The sequence below is a fragment of the Spinacia oleracea genome, chromosome 2 (assembly GCF_020520425.1).
Source record: "Spinacia oleracea cultivar Varoflay chromosome 2, BTI_SOV_V1, whole genome shotgun sequence".
Lineage (NCBI taxonomy): Eukaryota > Viridiplantae > Streptophyta > Magnoliopsida > Caryophyllales > Amaranthaceae > Spinacia > Spinacia oleracea.
In genome coordinates, this window is record NC_079488.1 from 107,702,602 (window position 1) to 107,719,444 (window position 16,843).

The 16,843-nt window shown below is 37.0% G+C and overlaps 1 protein-coding gene across 2 annotated transcripts; it reads right to left on the reverse strand.

Moving 5' to 3' along the window:
• Window positions 1–4,699: 4,699 nt before the first annotated feature.
• Window positions 4,700–15,448, reverse strand: LOC110786712 (CDPK-related kinase 3). 2 transcript variants are annotated; one of them, XM_021991285.2, is made up of 12 exons: window positions 15,021–15,448; window positions 14,299–14,883; window positions 9,581–9,711; window positions 9,169–9,210; window positions 8,973–9,081; window positions 8,809–8,887; window positions 7,174–7,470; window positions 6,887–6,996; window positions 5,653–5,760; window positions 5,457–5,519; window positions 5,204–5,371; window positions 4,700–5,102 (listed from the first exon to the last, which is right to left on the reverse strand). In XM_021991285.2, exons 2-12 carry the CDS (start codon window positions 14,833–14,835, stop codon window positions 4,962–4,964), a joined length of 1,785 nt encoding a protein of 594 aa, XP_021846977.2. In that variant the 5' UTR covers window positions 14,836–14,883; window positions 15,021–15,448; the 3' UTR covers window positions 4,700–4,961. The 2 variants fall into 2 exon arrangements, with proteins under 2 accessions (XP_021846977.2, XP_021846984.2); XM_021991292.2 differs by having other exon boundaries at window positions 14,299–14,860; window positions 15,021–15,363.
• Between the last annotated feature and the right edge of the window lie 1,395 nt (window positions 15,449–16,843).

Consider the following 16,843-nt stretch of genomic DNA (forward strand, 5'->3'; position numbering starts at 1 on the left):
TCTCAGATGAGATAAGTCAGTAGTCTTTTTGTGCAGTCTAAAATATGGAGAATCAAGATTGATTGATTGCAATGGCATCCTGTTGATCAAATATGCAGCACATAACACACACTCACCCCAAAATCTGGCTGGTACCTTAGATTGAATATACAAAGCCCTTGCTGTTTCTAAAAGATATTTGTGTTTTCTTTCTACCACCCCATTCTGTTGTGGTGTATCACTACAGCTGGTTTGATTTAGGATTCCAAATTTCAGAAACAGCTTTTTCATATCTCCTTCACACAACTCTTTAGCATTATCAGATCTAATGCATTTAACCATAACACCAAATTGTGTCTGAACCATATTGAAGAAATTAGTCATAACAGCAACAGAATCATTCTTATTTATTAACAAGTGTATCCAAGTGAACCTGCTGTAATCATCTACAATTGTCAAGAACTGATTACATCCAGAAGGTGTTTTTACAGAATGAGGACCCCATACATCAAGGTGAACCAGCTCAAAAGGAGCAGTGGTTTTGATGCTACTATGAGGAAAGCTAACTCTAGTTTGCTTAGCTGCAGGACACACTTGACATATTGTATCCTGTATACAAGTAGTCACCTCACACTTAGGGTTTATTAATCTCAACTGACTAAAGGGAAGATGTCCTAGTCTTAAATGCCAAAGTTTAGCATTGTCTACAGAGCTAGAACAGACTGTATTACAAACATGTTCCTGTTTCTTCTTCTGCAATTCTGCCACATTGTAAAGACCTGACCTCACATCACCAAGAGGAATCAAATTCCCTTTCTGACAATAAACAAAGCACTTATCATGAGTAAATCGAATTTCACACTTCAAATCTTGACACAGCTTGTGAACAGATATGAGATTATATTTGAAATTTGGCACATATAGGACATTCTGTAGAGTAATGTCAGCATTCAAATCCACAGTGCCAACATGTGTTACAGGAATTTTGCTGCCATCTGGTATGGTTATGTATGTGTTGGGTATGTCAACTGGTTTGCAAGTAGAGAATTGGGACAAATCATGACAGAAATGGTCTGATGCACCACTATCTAACAACCATTTAGAATTAGATTGTGAGAGTAAGCATATACCTGCCATCATAGCAAGGCTAGGCTGATTTCCAGAAGCTGGTTGTTGTTGCTTAGCCATCATATCCAAGAGCTGCTGATATTGTTCTGTTGTTATAGTGGGAGCAGTAACAGTTTGTTGCATACCAGATGTTTCAATATCAGATTTGGTGCCAGAAGAGAATGCAGCTACTTTGGAATCTCTGGAACCTTTGAAACCTGGTGGATAGCCATGAATCTTGAAACACCTATCCACACTGTGCCCTTGCACTTGACAATGTGTACAAAAATAACTGGAACCTGTTCTTCCATATTTGTTGGTGTTGCCAGATTGAAAACCACCATTCTGCTGTGTTCTGAAAGTTTTGTTGTTGTTGTTGTTATTCCAATGATCTCCTCCAAAACGCCTCTTTTCAGCTGCAAAAGCTAATGTTTCCAGTTGTTTGTTAGACTGAGAAACTTCTCTGTGTCTCTCTTCTTGAGCAAAAAATCTGTATGTCTCAGATACTTTGGGCAAAGCAGGCACCATCAATATATTTCCTCTAATGGTAGCAAACTGATCAGAAAGTTTCATCATAAATTGCATCACCATCTTCTCTTGTTGTCTGTCAAAGAACTTTTTAGTAACATTACAAGTACAATTGTTACAAGTGCAATATGGAAGTGGATGAGCTTCCTCAATTGCATCCCAAACTGACTTGATCTCAGTGAAAAATTCTGAAATACTCTTATCTCCTTGAACAATTTCAGCTAGCTTTTGTTCAAGAGAATAGATCTGAGCCAAAGATGCAAAGCCAAACCTCTCCTCTAAATCAGTCCAGACATCTCTAGCTGACTTCAAAAACATCACACTCTTAGCAATTTTATCATCCAGATTGCCTAAAATCAAAGAACATACCAAGTCATTGCACCTTTCCCAAGCCTTACTCTCCACTGAACCAGGATCAGGTTTAGTATAGCTTCCATCAATGAAGCCAATTTTATTCTTAGCTGAGAAAGCAAGCAGCATTGATCTCTTCCAACTGGTGAATCCTTCACCATTGAACTTGAACGTGACCAGTTGAGTGGAATTCGCATCCGAAGGATGAATATAATAGATGCTTGCAGGATCTTGATTAGGAGGAAGTGTGGAATTGCGCCTCGAAGTCTCTTCATTGGAATCAAAATCTTCAGCAGCCATTTTTCAGAAATAGTTTTGGATCAAAAACAGTAGAAGAAGAACAGAGAAATTGAGAAAATCAACACAATCTGTGAATCAGAAAAAATTTGTGGCAAAAAATTTCGAAGAAAAACAGGAAAATCTTGCGGAATTTCAGAAAAATTGAGCCAAGAATCTTTGATTCTGCTCTGATACCATGACAAAATGTGATCAAAAGAGAGAGAGTTTGTATTGATGATCAAAACTAATGAATAATTATTACAGTAATGAAGGCCTTTTATAGCTTAATACATTCTAGAAGCTACTGAAATCTGTTACAACTAACTCCTAGAAATAAGGAAGTTATACTAACTGAAAGTGCCAGCGTGGCAACTCTCATGCACTACAATGTAGTACGTACTGAACTAATGCTCAAGCTGATCAATTGTGCAACATGTATAAGCTTAACAGATATTCGATAATTTGAAAATGGATCAAATAATGTCAAATTCAAACGATTCAAGTTTTGTATTTTTCCTCGAAATAATTAGGTCAAGCTAAAATAGAGATCGTCAGCTCTATATGTGGCATGATTGAGCTTTCTTCCAGTTCTAGCTTGTTAATAGTTTCTACCGACATCAACATCAACGTGTGAAAATGAGGCTAGTAGTACTAAGATGATACAAGCTAGTCAACAAAGACCCTTAACAAGTTTGGAGGTTCTCTTGGAAATATATTAAATTATACAGACTAGGAGGTTCTCTTGCTTGGTGATGCTTTCATGTCCAAAAGAGCCTAAAAACTTAAAAGTAAGAAACGGGAATAAAAAGTTTTGACATTAACCGTTTTAGACCAATTTTTATGATTTCAGGATATGGTCTCGGAAACTCACAAATTCGAGTAAGTACATCGGGAGGTCATAAAAGATTGTTAGAAACCCATAAATTAACAATAAACACCCATTAATTGATCACATATAAGCTCGGAATCTATTGAAGATAAAGCAGTTATCCTATATGATAGAATATCGTATGTAGTAGACCTAATCAAGATGAGCCCGGCCTGGCCCGCCCGAATTTTTGCGGGGTCGGGGCAGAATTTTCAGGCCCTGTTTTCGGGCCCGGCCCGAAAATTTTATTTTTTTTAGGCGGGTTTGGGAACACAAAAATACACTTTTTAGTTATAAATTTGACTCGGTCCGAAAATGGCCCAAAAAGCCCGGTAGTTTAGGCCCGAAAATAGCAGGTTTGGGCACAAATTTTTGGCCCGGCCCGACAAGGCGGGCTAATTTTTCATGTCCAAGCCCGCCCTGGCCCGCCATTTGATCAGGTCTAGTATGTAGTAAAGTTATGTTATAAATAAGCTATATGACATAAGATATAAATCTATATTAATTAGAAAACCTTGATTCAATAAAATATCGACTAAGCCTAATAGATGGCTCTAACAGCCCAATGTACTTCTAATCTTTTCGGATCTGAAATAACTCGCAATTCTCACAAATATAAAGGCTAATATACCGTTTTGCACCAATATTGAAGATTTTAGGGGCTTGGTCATGAAAATTCACAAGATATGGGGGAATGCGTGCTGGGATCGTGTAAGGTTATTTAGAACCATTCTACAACAAAATTAGGCAAAAAGACCTCAACAAAATAACCATGAACACCACAACTTGGTCACATAAAGACTCAGACTCACAAACCATCCGAACGGGAGGCAATCTGTCCGGTCTCAGAGTTGAGAAATATTATTTTCCGTTCATAGATTCGGTCAGGTTCTTAAAACCGGATTTTGGACCAGGTCTTTTCTTAAAAAGGTATAATAAAAACTATTTAAAAAGTTAAATGTCCTCCATTAATATGTTGGAATATATTATGAGATATTTTATTTTATATTAAAAAAAAGGGCGTTAAACAATTATTTTTCTCCATATACATGTTTGTTTTTTCACCTTATTTTGTAGAAAAATAAAAAAAAAACATATTGATATAGGCGTACAACAGATCCAAACCGACACTATTCGGGTTTTGGACCGATTTTTCTGGTCCAAGCATAACCGGTCCGATCTGGGTTTGAACCTGTAAACACCCTATAATGTACTTCATACTGCTAATAGTACTGCTAACACTAGTCTAGGTCCTTTTTTTTTTGGTGCAAATGAGCCATAATAGCGGGGATGAGAATCGATCCCAGGATCACCTGGAACCGGGATGAGAACTCTAACCAACTGAGCTATCTATCACTCTCAATGTCTAGGCGAAGACAATTTATACTAGAGATTATCGTTACAAATTTACAATTCAAAATTGTATTAACGAAACATATGACGGGTTTATTCTCCATGCAAGCGTTCTCACTTCAAGTAGTTCCTTTCTTCTCTGAATAACCAACCCAGAAAACAAAAGGTCGAGTAAAACTATAGAGGTAAAAGGCGCACCACGGGGCGGTTGAGAAAGGAGAGTAAAGAAGACAGTTTTGTGCTCAAACCCCTAACATATATTTTATCAAAATCAAGTGACCGGAATGAGCTACATTTACAGAACCCATTTATAGTACATTTTTCCCTCGACAACCTTCGCTAAACTTGACTAATATTATTCATTTATACACATCTTCCTATGCTTTCCAAAATAGGGAAAATATAAAAGCTTTCCTTAATAACCTGTAATTAGGCATGAATCTAAATTAATCATTTTCGACAACGAGCCCCCCTTTCCTTTTGGTAAATGATAAACCTATTGATGATGTCTTGTATTAGTGCTACGAATAGTCACCCCATGCAAAAATTTAGTATATCCAAGAAAACTCAATTTCCCATCCGAGCTCCTAATCCAATCTCTTAAAATTGAATAAGCAGTTGGTCCAAGATTCAATTCCTGCATTTATCAGAGGATTCACACAAGAGCTGAATTTAGGAGGAAGAGAAACAAAACATGACATGACTTTGACTGACGTATTTTGAGAAAGCAATACATACCCTAGCAAGCTCCTCAACCGTGATAATCCGATTGCCTTCCTGCTCAAATTGATCAAAAGCCGTAGATGCAATCTGATCCCAACCTTCCCGACCTTCGAGTTGGTGTGTACTGATCGAAGCAGCACAAAACTCATCAAAATCCATCTTTCTGTAAGAAAGAGTTGTCATCTGTACCAGAAGCAAATCACAACGTTAGGTTTTCTCAGATGCAGTCTCGTTTCTATGGAGATCCAGTCAAATAGGGATGCAGTACCGTATTTAGGATATCAGGAACCCTGGATTCCTTCATCGCATCAGTAGCATTACTCAAAAGAGCCTGGAAGAAAAGGAAATAATCTTAAATTACAATAAAGAAAAAACGGATATTGTTGTAAGAAAAGGAAGTTTGCACAAACAACTACTATGTATGTAAACTTCTGAAGAAAAGAAGCAAGGCAACAAAAAATAACCATTCTAAAGTTCTCAAAAGATACACGGCCTTCTTTGGTAGGCTCCAAAAGCGCGAACTCTGCCTTTAAGTAAAACAATTCATCCTCTGTAAGGGCTTTTGAGAGAGCCTGCAGTTTGCACGGGGCAAAAAAGAAGAGAAAACTAGTTATACATCAGATGAAATCAGTTAAAAACAATTCTTAAAATAGGAAGATAACCACATAATTACAAGTTCAGCAGAATCCTCAGGTCAAATTAAACCTAAGTTGAGTATCTAGAACAGTTTGATGCTATAGTAAAAAAAAATGATAATACTGTGAGCATAACCAAATTAGAATATCAGAGCATGTACAAGTTCATGCATGCCGTCAAACTTCAACCAAATAAGAGCGTTCCAGATATTCAATGCATGGTACAAGGTTCTCCTGTTCTGATGTATGGCTGTTGTACAGACTATAGAATGACCATATCTAGATTTGGGGATAAAATGAATAAATGAATAACAAAAAATTACAGCCCCAACAAAAATACTAAAGTTAATGGAGGATCATCACGTCGAGGGCTTCCCAAAAGCCCAACACAATCCAAATTGGATACATAAGCACTTAGACAAGAGAGAATTCATTTAGCTCCTCCACTCCAGTCCCCACCCAATAAACACCAATAGGTAAAAAAACACTCGACACATTATACACGACAAATGTAAAAAAATTGAAGTTGGAAAAGCCAGCAAAGCCAGTGAACTTCCGAACAAGAAACTCCGTAAATTGATTGGCGTTGTTTTAGAAAGTGACGAGACAAATCAATCAGCTCGAAAAGGTAATATGGTTGGCATAAAAATAAATAAATAATAGTAATACTTGGCGTGCAAGTTAGGAAGATTAAAAAAAAAAAAAGAATAATAATAAATACAGTACTGAAAAATACAGAGTACAAGAAAAAGATGATATTTTGAAATATACATTGAAATGAATCTAACAACACCCTACATGGCTAAATTTTTCCTTATAAATTAATTACATACAATTATCAAAGAGAAGTTTGTGTTATAGTGCAAAAAGTCAAACTATTGCGAGTAAAAAAGAACGGAGAAAGTATATAATACGAGTAGTCAAAACTCAAAGTATACTAAGCAATCCAAGTTATTCAATAATAATACTAGACCTTGGGAAAGAGTCAAGAACCACAGTCCACAATCAGACCTAACGTCAAAGCAGCAAGATTGACAGACCAATTCAATGTGCAGAACAATACCTTCAATGCGGCCCTTTTAAAAGGAGTTGCATGGAGGTACGACTTCCCCAATTTGTAGATCAATATATCTAAAGGAATAGGAAGGTTTTCGTCCCGCAACCAGGGATGAGCTGCACAACACAATAGCGTTTCCTTAAGCAAATGTTACATGAAGTACGCATAAGCCTCTTATTTGACCAAATTAGGTAAAATCAAAGCTCAAATCAAAATACCAGATTAAAACATAGGGTACAGTACACCAGCTCAGAACCTTGAATTGCCAAAGAACATAATGAGAAAACACTTACTCAAAGCTTGGGCAGCAGTCATCCTCTTCCTGTAGTCCTTGTTAAGCATTCTTTTAACAAAATCCTTAGCTTCAGGAGACACAGAAGGCCAAGGCAAATCATCAAAATTGGGCTCCGCTCTTAACACTGCACGAAAAATCCCTGATTCTGTCCGTGCCCAGAAAGGCCTGCTTCCACATAATAATATATATGTGATAACACCAATGCTCCATATATCTCCTTCTAGGCTATATGATCTATGGAGGACTTCAGGTGCAACATAGTAAGCACTCCCCACAATATCATTTAGTCTTTCATCTGCATTAATAACAAAGATGATCTATAAGAATGGAAAAGGTAAAGGAAAATGAAAAGGAAAACTCGAGAACTGAAGAGGACCTGAATAAATTCATCCCCGATCTGACTCCAAGTAAATAAAATTTAAACACGGATAACATATACATGCATATCTCTATGAGTATGTGAATCTGTGCCTCGGTCTCTCAAGTAATTAGGCTGTCCCCTCCCAATTTTAAGGTTGGGTGCTACCCTAACTTAGCCGAGGGCTGTTAACAAGAAAAGAGAAATTATGGCGAAAAAAGGGATTTATTACACTAACAACTTGAAAGTGCACAAAGCTGGATATAACATCTAGAAATGATCCAAACATCGGAAATTCCCCTTTGGTCCTTCTACACAGCTCAAGGGGGTAAAGAACGGTTGTTGCGTATCTCCTCCACCCCAAAATAACAAATTTTATAATATCAGCCCTATAGAATTTTTTTATTTCATAACTACGTTCCCTATGTCAGTGACTCAGTGTAATCAGTAATTGATACAATAGCAAAAGGGAAACTTTAGGCAAGTGATATTCACTTTTCTGAATTCCAGGGCTCCTTAAAAGCCCTTAATTAATTATGGTCGACTATCAACAATTATGAAGGATATAGAAGGAAAGGGAAAAAAAACAATAACAAATAAATGTAGAAATATAGCAAAAAGTTACTAATGCCAAAGTCCAACAAGAAGCAAACATAACAAAGCATAGAAAGTAGGTATAGAATATAGAGTTGCATTTCTGGAGGGAAACTATCCTAGTTGAATTGAAATTTTTAGGACTCCACCCTCCAACATGCACCAAAAAAAAAAAGCTGGCCAACCAGAATATCCCCCCAGGCTTATCAGTAACTGAGTAGCAACCCCAGTCAAAAAGCTCCAGTACACATGTGATCCAGGGCAAAGAGCATTCTCGTCTAACAGACGAAATGGATGAATTGACTAATGAAGATCCAGAAAAAGCATCATCACTAGTAGATAAACTGTGCTAAGTGATTCAGAGGTCCTTGGTAACCCTTATTCATTTGCAAATTCATATTTGAAGGATCCTTAATCCTCACATTGCATACAATCATGAGAAACTGCATACTCAGTAATATATCTAAAGAAATGACGATAGACACTTCGGAGAGCAATAGCCAAAGAATAAGTGTAGTACATATAGATGAATGGTTTGAAGATTTGAACAATCATGGTAAGTCAATCATTCTCCCTAAGGAAGATAAGCAAAGAGCCGAAAACAAGCAGGAGTTGTTTTGTTAACATATCACAAGAGCAACATGGAGATCTTCAACCCTAATGGAATTTCATGATAGTTACCTGGCCTAATAAAGTCTGAGAGGCCAAAATCAATTAGCTTCATGTGTGCATCTTCACTTCTAGACGTAAACAGGAAGTTCTGAGTAGGAAGTAAATTGGTTATTTGAGTTGTGTTAGGCGAATAGAGATCAAGCATCAACAAGTAAGCAAGTTCAGATAGTAACCTCAGGTTTCAGATCACGATGCACAACACCCTGGAGATGACAGAATGATACAACGTTTAGAATCTGTTTAATAATGACCTTCGCGTCTTCCTCAGGGTACCTTCCACCTCTGCAAAAAAAATTAATTCCCTTTACTATCAAGCAATCTAAGAATGTCAACGACAAAAAATTTAAGATTGACAAGAGTAAATGTTACCTGGACAATATTCGGTCAAGCAATTCCCCACCTTCACATAATCTGACACAAAAGTAAAATCCAACACTTCAGCCCCAACGTAAACATCACGATGCAATGCTAAACTCTTAGTTCTCAAATTCACTATAGCCCCCACCCCATTTATTACACAAATGATAAATTTCAGAATAACAAAAATAGAATTTGACAATTTAAAAATTCTGCAATAAAGCCACTACAAAGTCAAACAGAAACATTTTCAAATAATCTGATAATTTCAGCAATTTTCTCCAATTAGGCCATGGCGTTGAGTTATACTTTCCTCCATAACCCAGATCCAGCAGATGTGTGGTGACAATTAGCAGAAAAATAGTCTTTCATCATGCATAAAATGGAATACATAGAGATATCTAGCTCAAGAGAAAAGACATACTCCATGACAATGTATACATTGTTTGAGTCCTCGCATGCATCATAAAATTTGACCAGATGCTTATGCCCTGAGAGGGCTTTAAGGATCTTAACTTCCCTGCGAACATCTTCAATTGATATCGCTGTCGTCATCTGATCAATAAATAACAAAAATCATAAGAAATCGCCATAGAGGGGTGACCGCAGAAGTATCAAAAAATAAAAAATAAAAGACACCAGAAGTGGATGAAAGATATATACAGAAGTTATTGTCTTTACACAAACTCAATAGAACTAATAATATCATAAATAATCCGAGAAAAATAAGCACCGCAGAGGTTTACAGGGATGAAGAATATATAAACTTCTTGCGAAGTTACCAAAATACTAGAAAAAACAGTTAAGGAAATAGAAATTGTATGAAAACCCGTGCAAATTACATAATCAGCGAGACTGCTCCATCAAACTAGCTAACCTCTAAACCAACACCATATACTCATCAACAGAAATCCGGCATAGTACCATATTCAAGGCTTCAAAAAGTGGAGCAACATCCACTAAGATGAAAAGGCAGATAGCAACACACACCTCACACGCAAAAGGCAAAACTGTTTTTAAAGCCTCGAAAGCACCCTAATAAAATTAACAAAATTATAAATTTTTCATAGACACACTTTTCATCCCACGGGGACTTCTTTTCTTCATTCCTGATGTCTTAAGTTCTTAACCATGACAAAATTAATTATTTTATTTAATATTTACTATAAGTGCTTATTTTTTAATATGGTTACTAACGTTAAGAAGCTCAAGGCAATGAATAAGAGTTTGTTAAATTTATTATCCATTGATTTAAATATTTCATACCATACAGAACCTTTAACCAAATTTTTCTAGCAGTGATGGATTAGGAAGGTTGTGTCTGCGTAGTGTTGCCTGTAAAACCGCAACAAAGCTATTCTAATCTCGGTTACTCTTACAACAGTTACGAGACTTGTTCTTTTAAACCCTTGCGAAAAAAAGCTAAAGGCAATTGACTAGTCTATGACTTCACAACAGCTAGTAACTAAAGAATAGTTTATTTGAAGCAATTGTTTCTCACCACCGTAGTCATGCTTAGAAATAAAAGCCCACTTGAGGGTCTTCAACTTTGTAAATGTGGGTAAAATTCTTACTAATTCAGGCGATCAATTGTGCGTGCTTTAAAGTAGAAAATAACAAATAATGTTGCCAAACCAATTACTACTCAACACTTTTTGGAGAGAAGCACGGATTACCAAAGATAAAGGCTTCATAAATTTATATAATTTTGGTACAAAATAAAGAACCAAAAGAACTTTCTATCTGAGCAATATCTTAATAAGGAACTACATCTCCGTCAAATATTGCTACTGTTATACAACATTAGGACTTTCGTAGACTCTATCTCAATGATATTCAACCAAGGTTATTGGTGTGGTTGAACTTATTTTCAGCTTATGATTTACGGCCTTGTTATACAACCACTCATTTAATATATTAAAAAGCCGTGCCTTCTACCATTTTGATACCTTTAACATACATTCATGCGTTCATACGATGCAGAAACAATAAATCAAAGTTCGAGTAGCAAATTACCTAACTCAAATTTTTGCTTTGGGATAAGGCGTATAAATAATCATCTAATCACATTTATTACAATACTAAAGTCTAAACTGTTTTCCACCTGAACAGATTAAAGTTCTTAATTACAATCTTAGGTAATCTATATAAATGTGAATCGAAGATAATCTATATAAATGTGAATCGAAGATACGAAAAAAGGCCTCGGAGTTGAAGTTACTCAACCTCGCCCGGGCATAGAACCTCATCGTCAACATTCAACATACACTACGTATTTAGATAAAATAAGTCCCCTCTTATTGCTCCTCTATAGGTTCCCTACCTCACCGGATCTCCGTTCTTTTCTAGTACTTTTCTACCAAAAGTATAAAAAGGCTCAAGGCGCAACAAGGTGATTTGGAGTTCCTTAGACGCGCCTCATTGAAGTGAGGCGCCGTAATAAAAAGTGAAAAAATGGTGTTTGCCTTGGTAGGTGCGCCTTTTTGCTCCTCAAAATGCGCCTTGGTGCGCCTTTTGCGCCAGGTGCGCCTTTTGCGCCTCATCGAAATCGCCTCGCCTAGACAATAAAAGGCGTTGGCTCCAATCGCCTTGCGCCTCAGAGCCTAGGCGCGCCTTTTTATACACTTTACAAAAATAATCTTAACAACTTTAGTACTGTTTTTGCTTTAATAATACTTCTGCAAATGTTTTTTAGGTTGGTCTCTTGGAAAATCCTAAAAATAGCAAACATATTGTGATTGTTAAGAGAACTTTAATGAGAAGATCGTTAAACACATGAGTTTATCAAATCCCATGTTATCTTCATTGATTCTATCAAAACTTCATGAGATGCCTTGATAAAATACCTCCTAATGTGCATCCAAAAGACCAGGATATTGCTAACATTAGTATCTTCCAGATAAAAAACACACCTACTGAAATTCATCCTTCTTTCTTCGTTTTTTTTAGGCATCCAACTATACAAAATGTTCTTAAGGCAGGGAGGGATTGTATCAACAATTCTTTTGTTTCCATGTACATAAATGAAACTGAAGTAGACGTTTTCTGGAGGCTGTAGCCATGGAAGAGATTTCTCCAAACAAGTTTTTTCTCTAGAAACTTTATTACACAATCTTTTCACTTCAAAGATCATCCCTAAACATGGTCCCAAACTCCCGGTTCAGCTAAACTAATTGAAGGGGGAGGGGGGGAAAGGGAATCAAATTAGTTGGTACCTAAACATGGTCCTAATTCAGCTAAAAAGTTGGATGTAACATTTGCTGATGTTCATGACTTCTGAGGGGGCTACAAGAGATAATTATTGGTGGACAGCCTATTTTATATAGAATTAACACAAGGGTGGAATAATCTTACATCACAGAATAACCTAGCAAGATAGTCCCAGAGGCAGTACACAAGTGCCTCTATGATTGGAGTAGAACCTAGTTAGAGTTTCACCTCAATATCTGAAGAAAAAAAGAAAAAGAAATGCAACGAATATCTCATTCTCATGTCCCCACATAAGGCAATAAGGCATTGTAAATACAAGATAGAAGATCCTAAAATAGAAAGGAAATTCTAGATAAGCTCAATTATAACCTTAACAATGAAATCACTTTCTGAAAGCACGATAATAATCTAGAACCTTGTTGGTTGAGATCCAGATATGGTATGGAAGTACAGCCTCCACACGTTGAACTGAAAACGAGGGGAACCTAAGTGCCTAAGAATGCATGTTTTCTCCCTCAAAATAAAATCAAAATTATCTCTTTCATGGACAATATCCAGAGATACTGGGCATTTGTACATACTTACCCTGTTTTCCATAGTATACTACATATACATCTTTGTATAGCATGATGTGTAAGAAGGAATAAGCCAAACGCTGGCAAAGCCTTCCCTTTGCCCGCCCAGAGCCAGATTGCGGTGCTTTATGGACATTTAATCTCCTATAGCAAGCTGTCAAATCAAATTATCCTAGACATACTGAACAGCAGAACCACTAACTACACTAACTAACATAAAAATAACATCGCCTTAGTTTGAAAGAGAAGGGATGACTGACGATAATCCCAATTAATGACTGCATCAAACATTCCACTTAATATAATGACTTATCTTATGACTGCTTCAAATAAAACTATAGTATGATACTTTTGGAAATAAATAACAAACCAAATTATGCATAAATCATACTAATAGTTAGTAACTTCATTACAGATTCTTAAGATCAACTAAACAAGTCATTACCAATTTCACACTAATCGTCAACAATATCATGTTCTAACATATGAAACTCTCTATATGAAGGATTCAAAGTTAAAGAGTTGTCGTTGGATTCAAGTAAGAAATAGTTTGTTGAGCCAATTATATCCCCAAAAAACAATATAATGACCCTATTGAGCACATCTCAATTGGTCTGTCACTTAACTTCAAAAGCAAATAAGAAATTTGAAGGATAAACCTAATCATACACTTTTTTTCATTTAACAATTAGAGACACCTGTATAGTTCTAATTGAAAGCTAAAAAACTAAATACTATAAATCTTTGGGCAGGCATACAAAAACTGGTTTCAGTCACATTTAATCAATACCCATGACCCATGAAGCATAACCCCCCTATTTCAGAAATACTTTAACAAAAAATATGAATTCTCTCAAACTTGTTAGCTTCGACCATCATTTTCCATCACTATGTCATAGTAAAAACATAATTCTAGTAATGAAAATTTGAAATTGAAGTAAATATCAACAGTTTACCAACAATTCAAACGTGACCAATTATTTTGGACAGATAATAGTACAAATGAAGGAGCATATAGATGATCACTGATAAGAACCACCCAACAAAGTCCAAAAAGAAGCTCCAGTAAAAGCCAGCAACATCACCATCATATTAGCTCCTTGTAGAATTTTCAAATTTTAACTAATACTACCACAAGTTAAAAATTAAGCACATTTATCAAACATACACAAAACCATAAAATTATTCACATTGCTATTTAGTACTATCAACGTCTTTCTCCAATATTTCTCCACATTTCAATTCTATGATCATCAACCAGTAAAATTCCAATTCAAGTGATTGAAAGTTCGAAACCAGCAGAATTACACAAAAAACACTGCTAATAATCAAATTTAAAAATTAAATAATAAATCACCTTCGCCTTGGAAATGATCTTTACAGCAACAGCTTGATCCTTAAGCTCTCCTTTTTTCCCCTTTGCAGAACAAGTATGACCAAAATGCCCTCTCCCAACCTCCTTCCCCAATTCATACTTCGCCCCAAAATTCTTGGCATACCCAAAACTCTTATCCAACAGTTGCCCTCCTTCGTTTCCCCCACCGTCCTCCGGTATCGTCCCCTCTTTCGGCTTTGCATTCCCAAGCCGCTTTGCTAAAGACGCTTTTATATGCTTCGCCGGGGACGGAGGCGGAAACGGCCTCCGGAAAAACCTCCTCGGCGTAGACCTCGCCGGAGAAGGAGACGGCGCAACTCCGGATGGATACGGGCTAGGCCACGGAGATGATCTCGCCGGAGTATTCCTCACTGATGGAATATTCGCAACTTCCGATGCCGGAAGTGGCGACTGAGGATGAACACTTACGCCACCATCCGCGGCGGAAGAAGGAGCTACTATAGTTGTCACAACGTCGCCATCATCGCCGGCGACGGCTTTACCGTAACACTGCCCCATTCAAAGGAGTACAATTTCCTCTCTCCTAATTCCGCCAACAAAAAAAACCTAGTCAAAGTGAAGTAAACATCAGACAGTTGGGGGTTGAGGTAGGGTTTTAAATTTTACTTTCTTTTCAAAAATAAAATTGATCAAACATTTAAAACAGATCTATAGAGTGGAAATCAGAAATCGGAAAATCTCACCGGCGAAGAGATCTACGGCGAAATTATCGTATGCGGGCGAGACTACGGGGAGCAGGGATCATGGTAAAATGTGGAAATGAATCAAGGAACGTTGAATTAAAAAAGAAGAGGAGGAAATCAGAGGAGAGAGAAACGGGGGAATCAAAGAGGGATCTACTCCATGATCACAGCAATCTGAATTGATTTCTCCACTTTCTCTCTCTACAAAAATTAAACCAGGTTTGATTGATGATGATGATGCTTCTTGCTGGGAGTTGGTTTGGTTGCTTCACTCACTCTAGTTTTTCTTCTTTCTCTCTCTAAAACAAAAGCTGTTATGAATTTTGTCTTTTTCAACTTTTATTTAAATTTTTTAACGCCAGCGGGGAAAAGGGAAAAAAGAAAATAAAAAAGGAGTAGAAGTGGTGTGATTGGGTGTGATTGGGTGCAGGGGTAGGATGCTGAAACTGGATTAATTAAGGGTGTGGAGATTTGGGAATGGGGTGATTTGGACAGGTGGCGGTTAAGGAAATGAGGGTGCAGGGTAAAAGAGTGGAGAAGAGGTGTAGGGGAATGGGGTTAGTGAGAAATGAGAATGAAGAAGGTAAATGGTGACGCGAATAAGCGCATGCATCGAAGGTTCGAAAAGAAGGGAAGAGTGGGCTAGCTGCTTCCCGGTGTTCAGTTATACTGTGTGTGTCAGGAATACCTTGTTTATTCACTAGACATGGCTTTTTCTTTTCAGTTTTGTCTTTCGAATTTTTTTCAGAAGAGGTTGCTCCCCTCTTCGGTAACTGGATAATTTAATTACCCAAATAAATTTGGTTCAAGTTTTAAAAGTTAATACTTCCTCCGTTTCGGAAATATCGCATAGGGCTGTCAATTTTCAACCCGAACCGTTGAACCCGCTGGGTTAATCCGTATCGTTAAGAACCCGAACCGTTAATAACCCGTTAATTGGAACCCGAAACTAAACCGAACCGATAATATTCAACCCGAACCCGAACCGTCTCGAAAACATTAACCCGATTAAGACCCGATACCGGATAACAAACCGCCACGCGTCAACCCGAACCGTTCCTACCCGAACCGAATGGACCCGAAAACCGTTAATGACCCGATTTATTTCAACCCGAACCGTTTCGACCCGGGAAAAACCCGTTCACAACCCGAACTGTTTCAACCCGAACCGTTTACAACCCGAACTGTTTCAACCCGAACCGTTTACAACCCGAACCGTTTACAACCCGTAACTCGTTTACTACCCGTTTAATTCAAACCGTTTATAACCCGCCTCGAAAATAAGTTTTAACTTAAAATGTTTTCCGCCATACCAAACAGAGCCGAAATGCTAAGATATCAAATGAATTAAACGAATTCATCAGCCAATTACTACGTATTATGAAGTCCTAATTACGAGTTATGTCACCAACTTGCAAGCTCTTTATTGTGTTGCTGCACTTGGAATGAATATTTATGTCTTAATTCCTAATGCGAGATAATTATATTAATAAAAACAACTAAATTAAAAATCAAGAAAAAAATAAAATTATGATGATTGGAATTAAAATATTACAGTTTACAAATTTCTTTTACGTGTTATAAATAAAATTATTAGATTTTGTTTCTTTTACGTGTTATAATAAAATTATTAGATTTTGTTTGCACGGTTGTTAATCAAACGAGTAACTGAACATATATTTCCAATAGGATATATTACTGTATGTTAGGGATGTTAACAAGCCAAACCAACACCAAACATGCTAAGGCACGGCTTGGCTCGAAACTAGTGGATGTCAAGCACAACAAGCCTCCAATATTTGGACTCGACTTGAGTCCAAGCT

Bases quoted from the DNA above. Each gene is read 5' to 3' on its own strand.
- LOC110786712 (XM_021991285.2), bottom strand. From the start codon at position 14,835: ATGGGGCAGTGTTACGGTAAAGCCGTCGCCGGCGATGATGGCGACGTT. The intron at 9,712-14,298 runs GTGATTTATTAT...TTTATTGATCAG, and splicing joins AGATCATTTCCAAGGCGAAG to ATGACGACAGCGATATCAAT. The intron at 5,761-6,886 runs GTATTGTTCTGC...TGCAAACTGCAG, and splicing joins TTAAAAGGGCCGCATTGAAG to GCTCTCTCAAAAGCCCTTAC.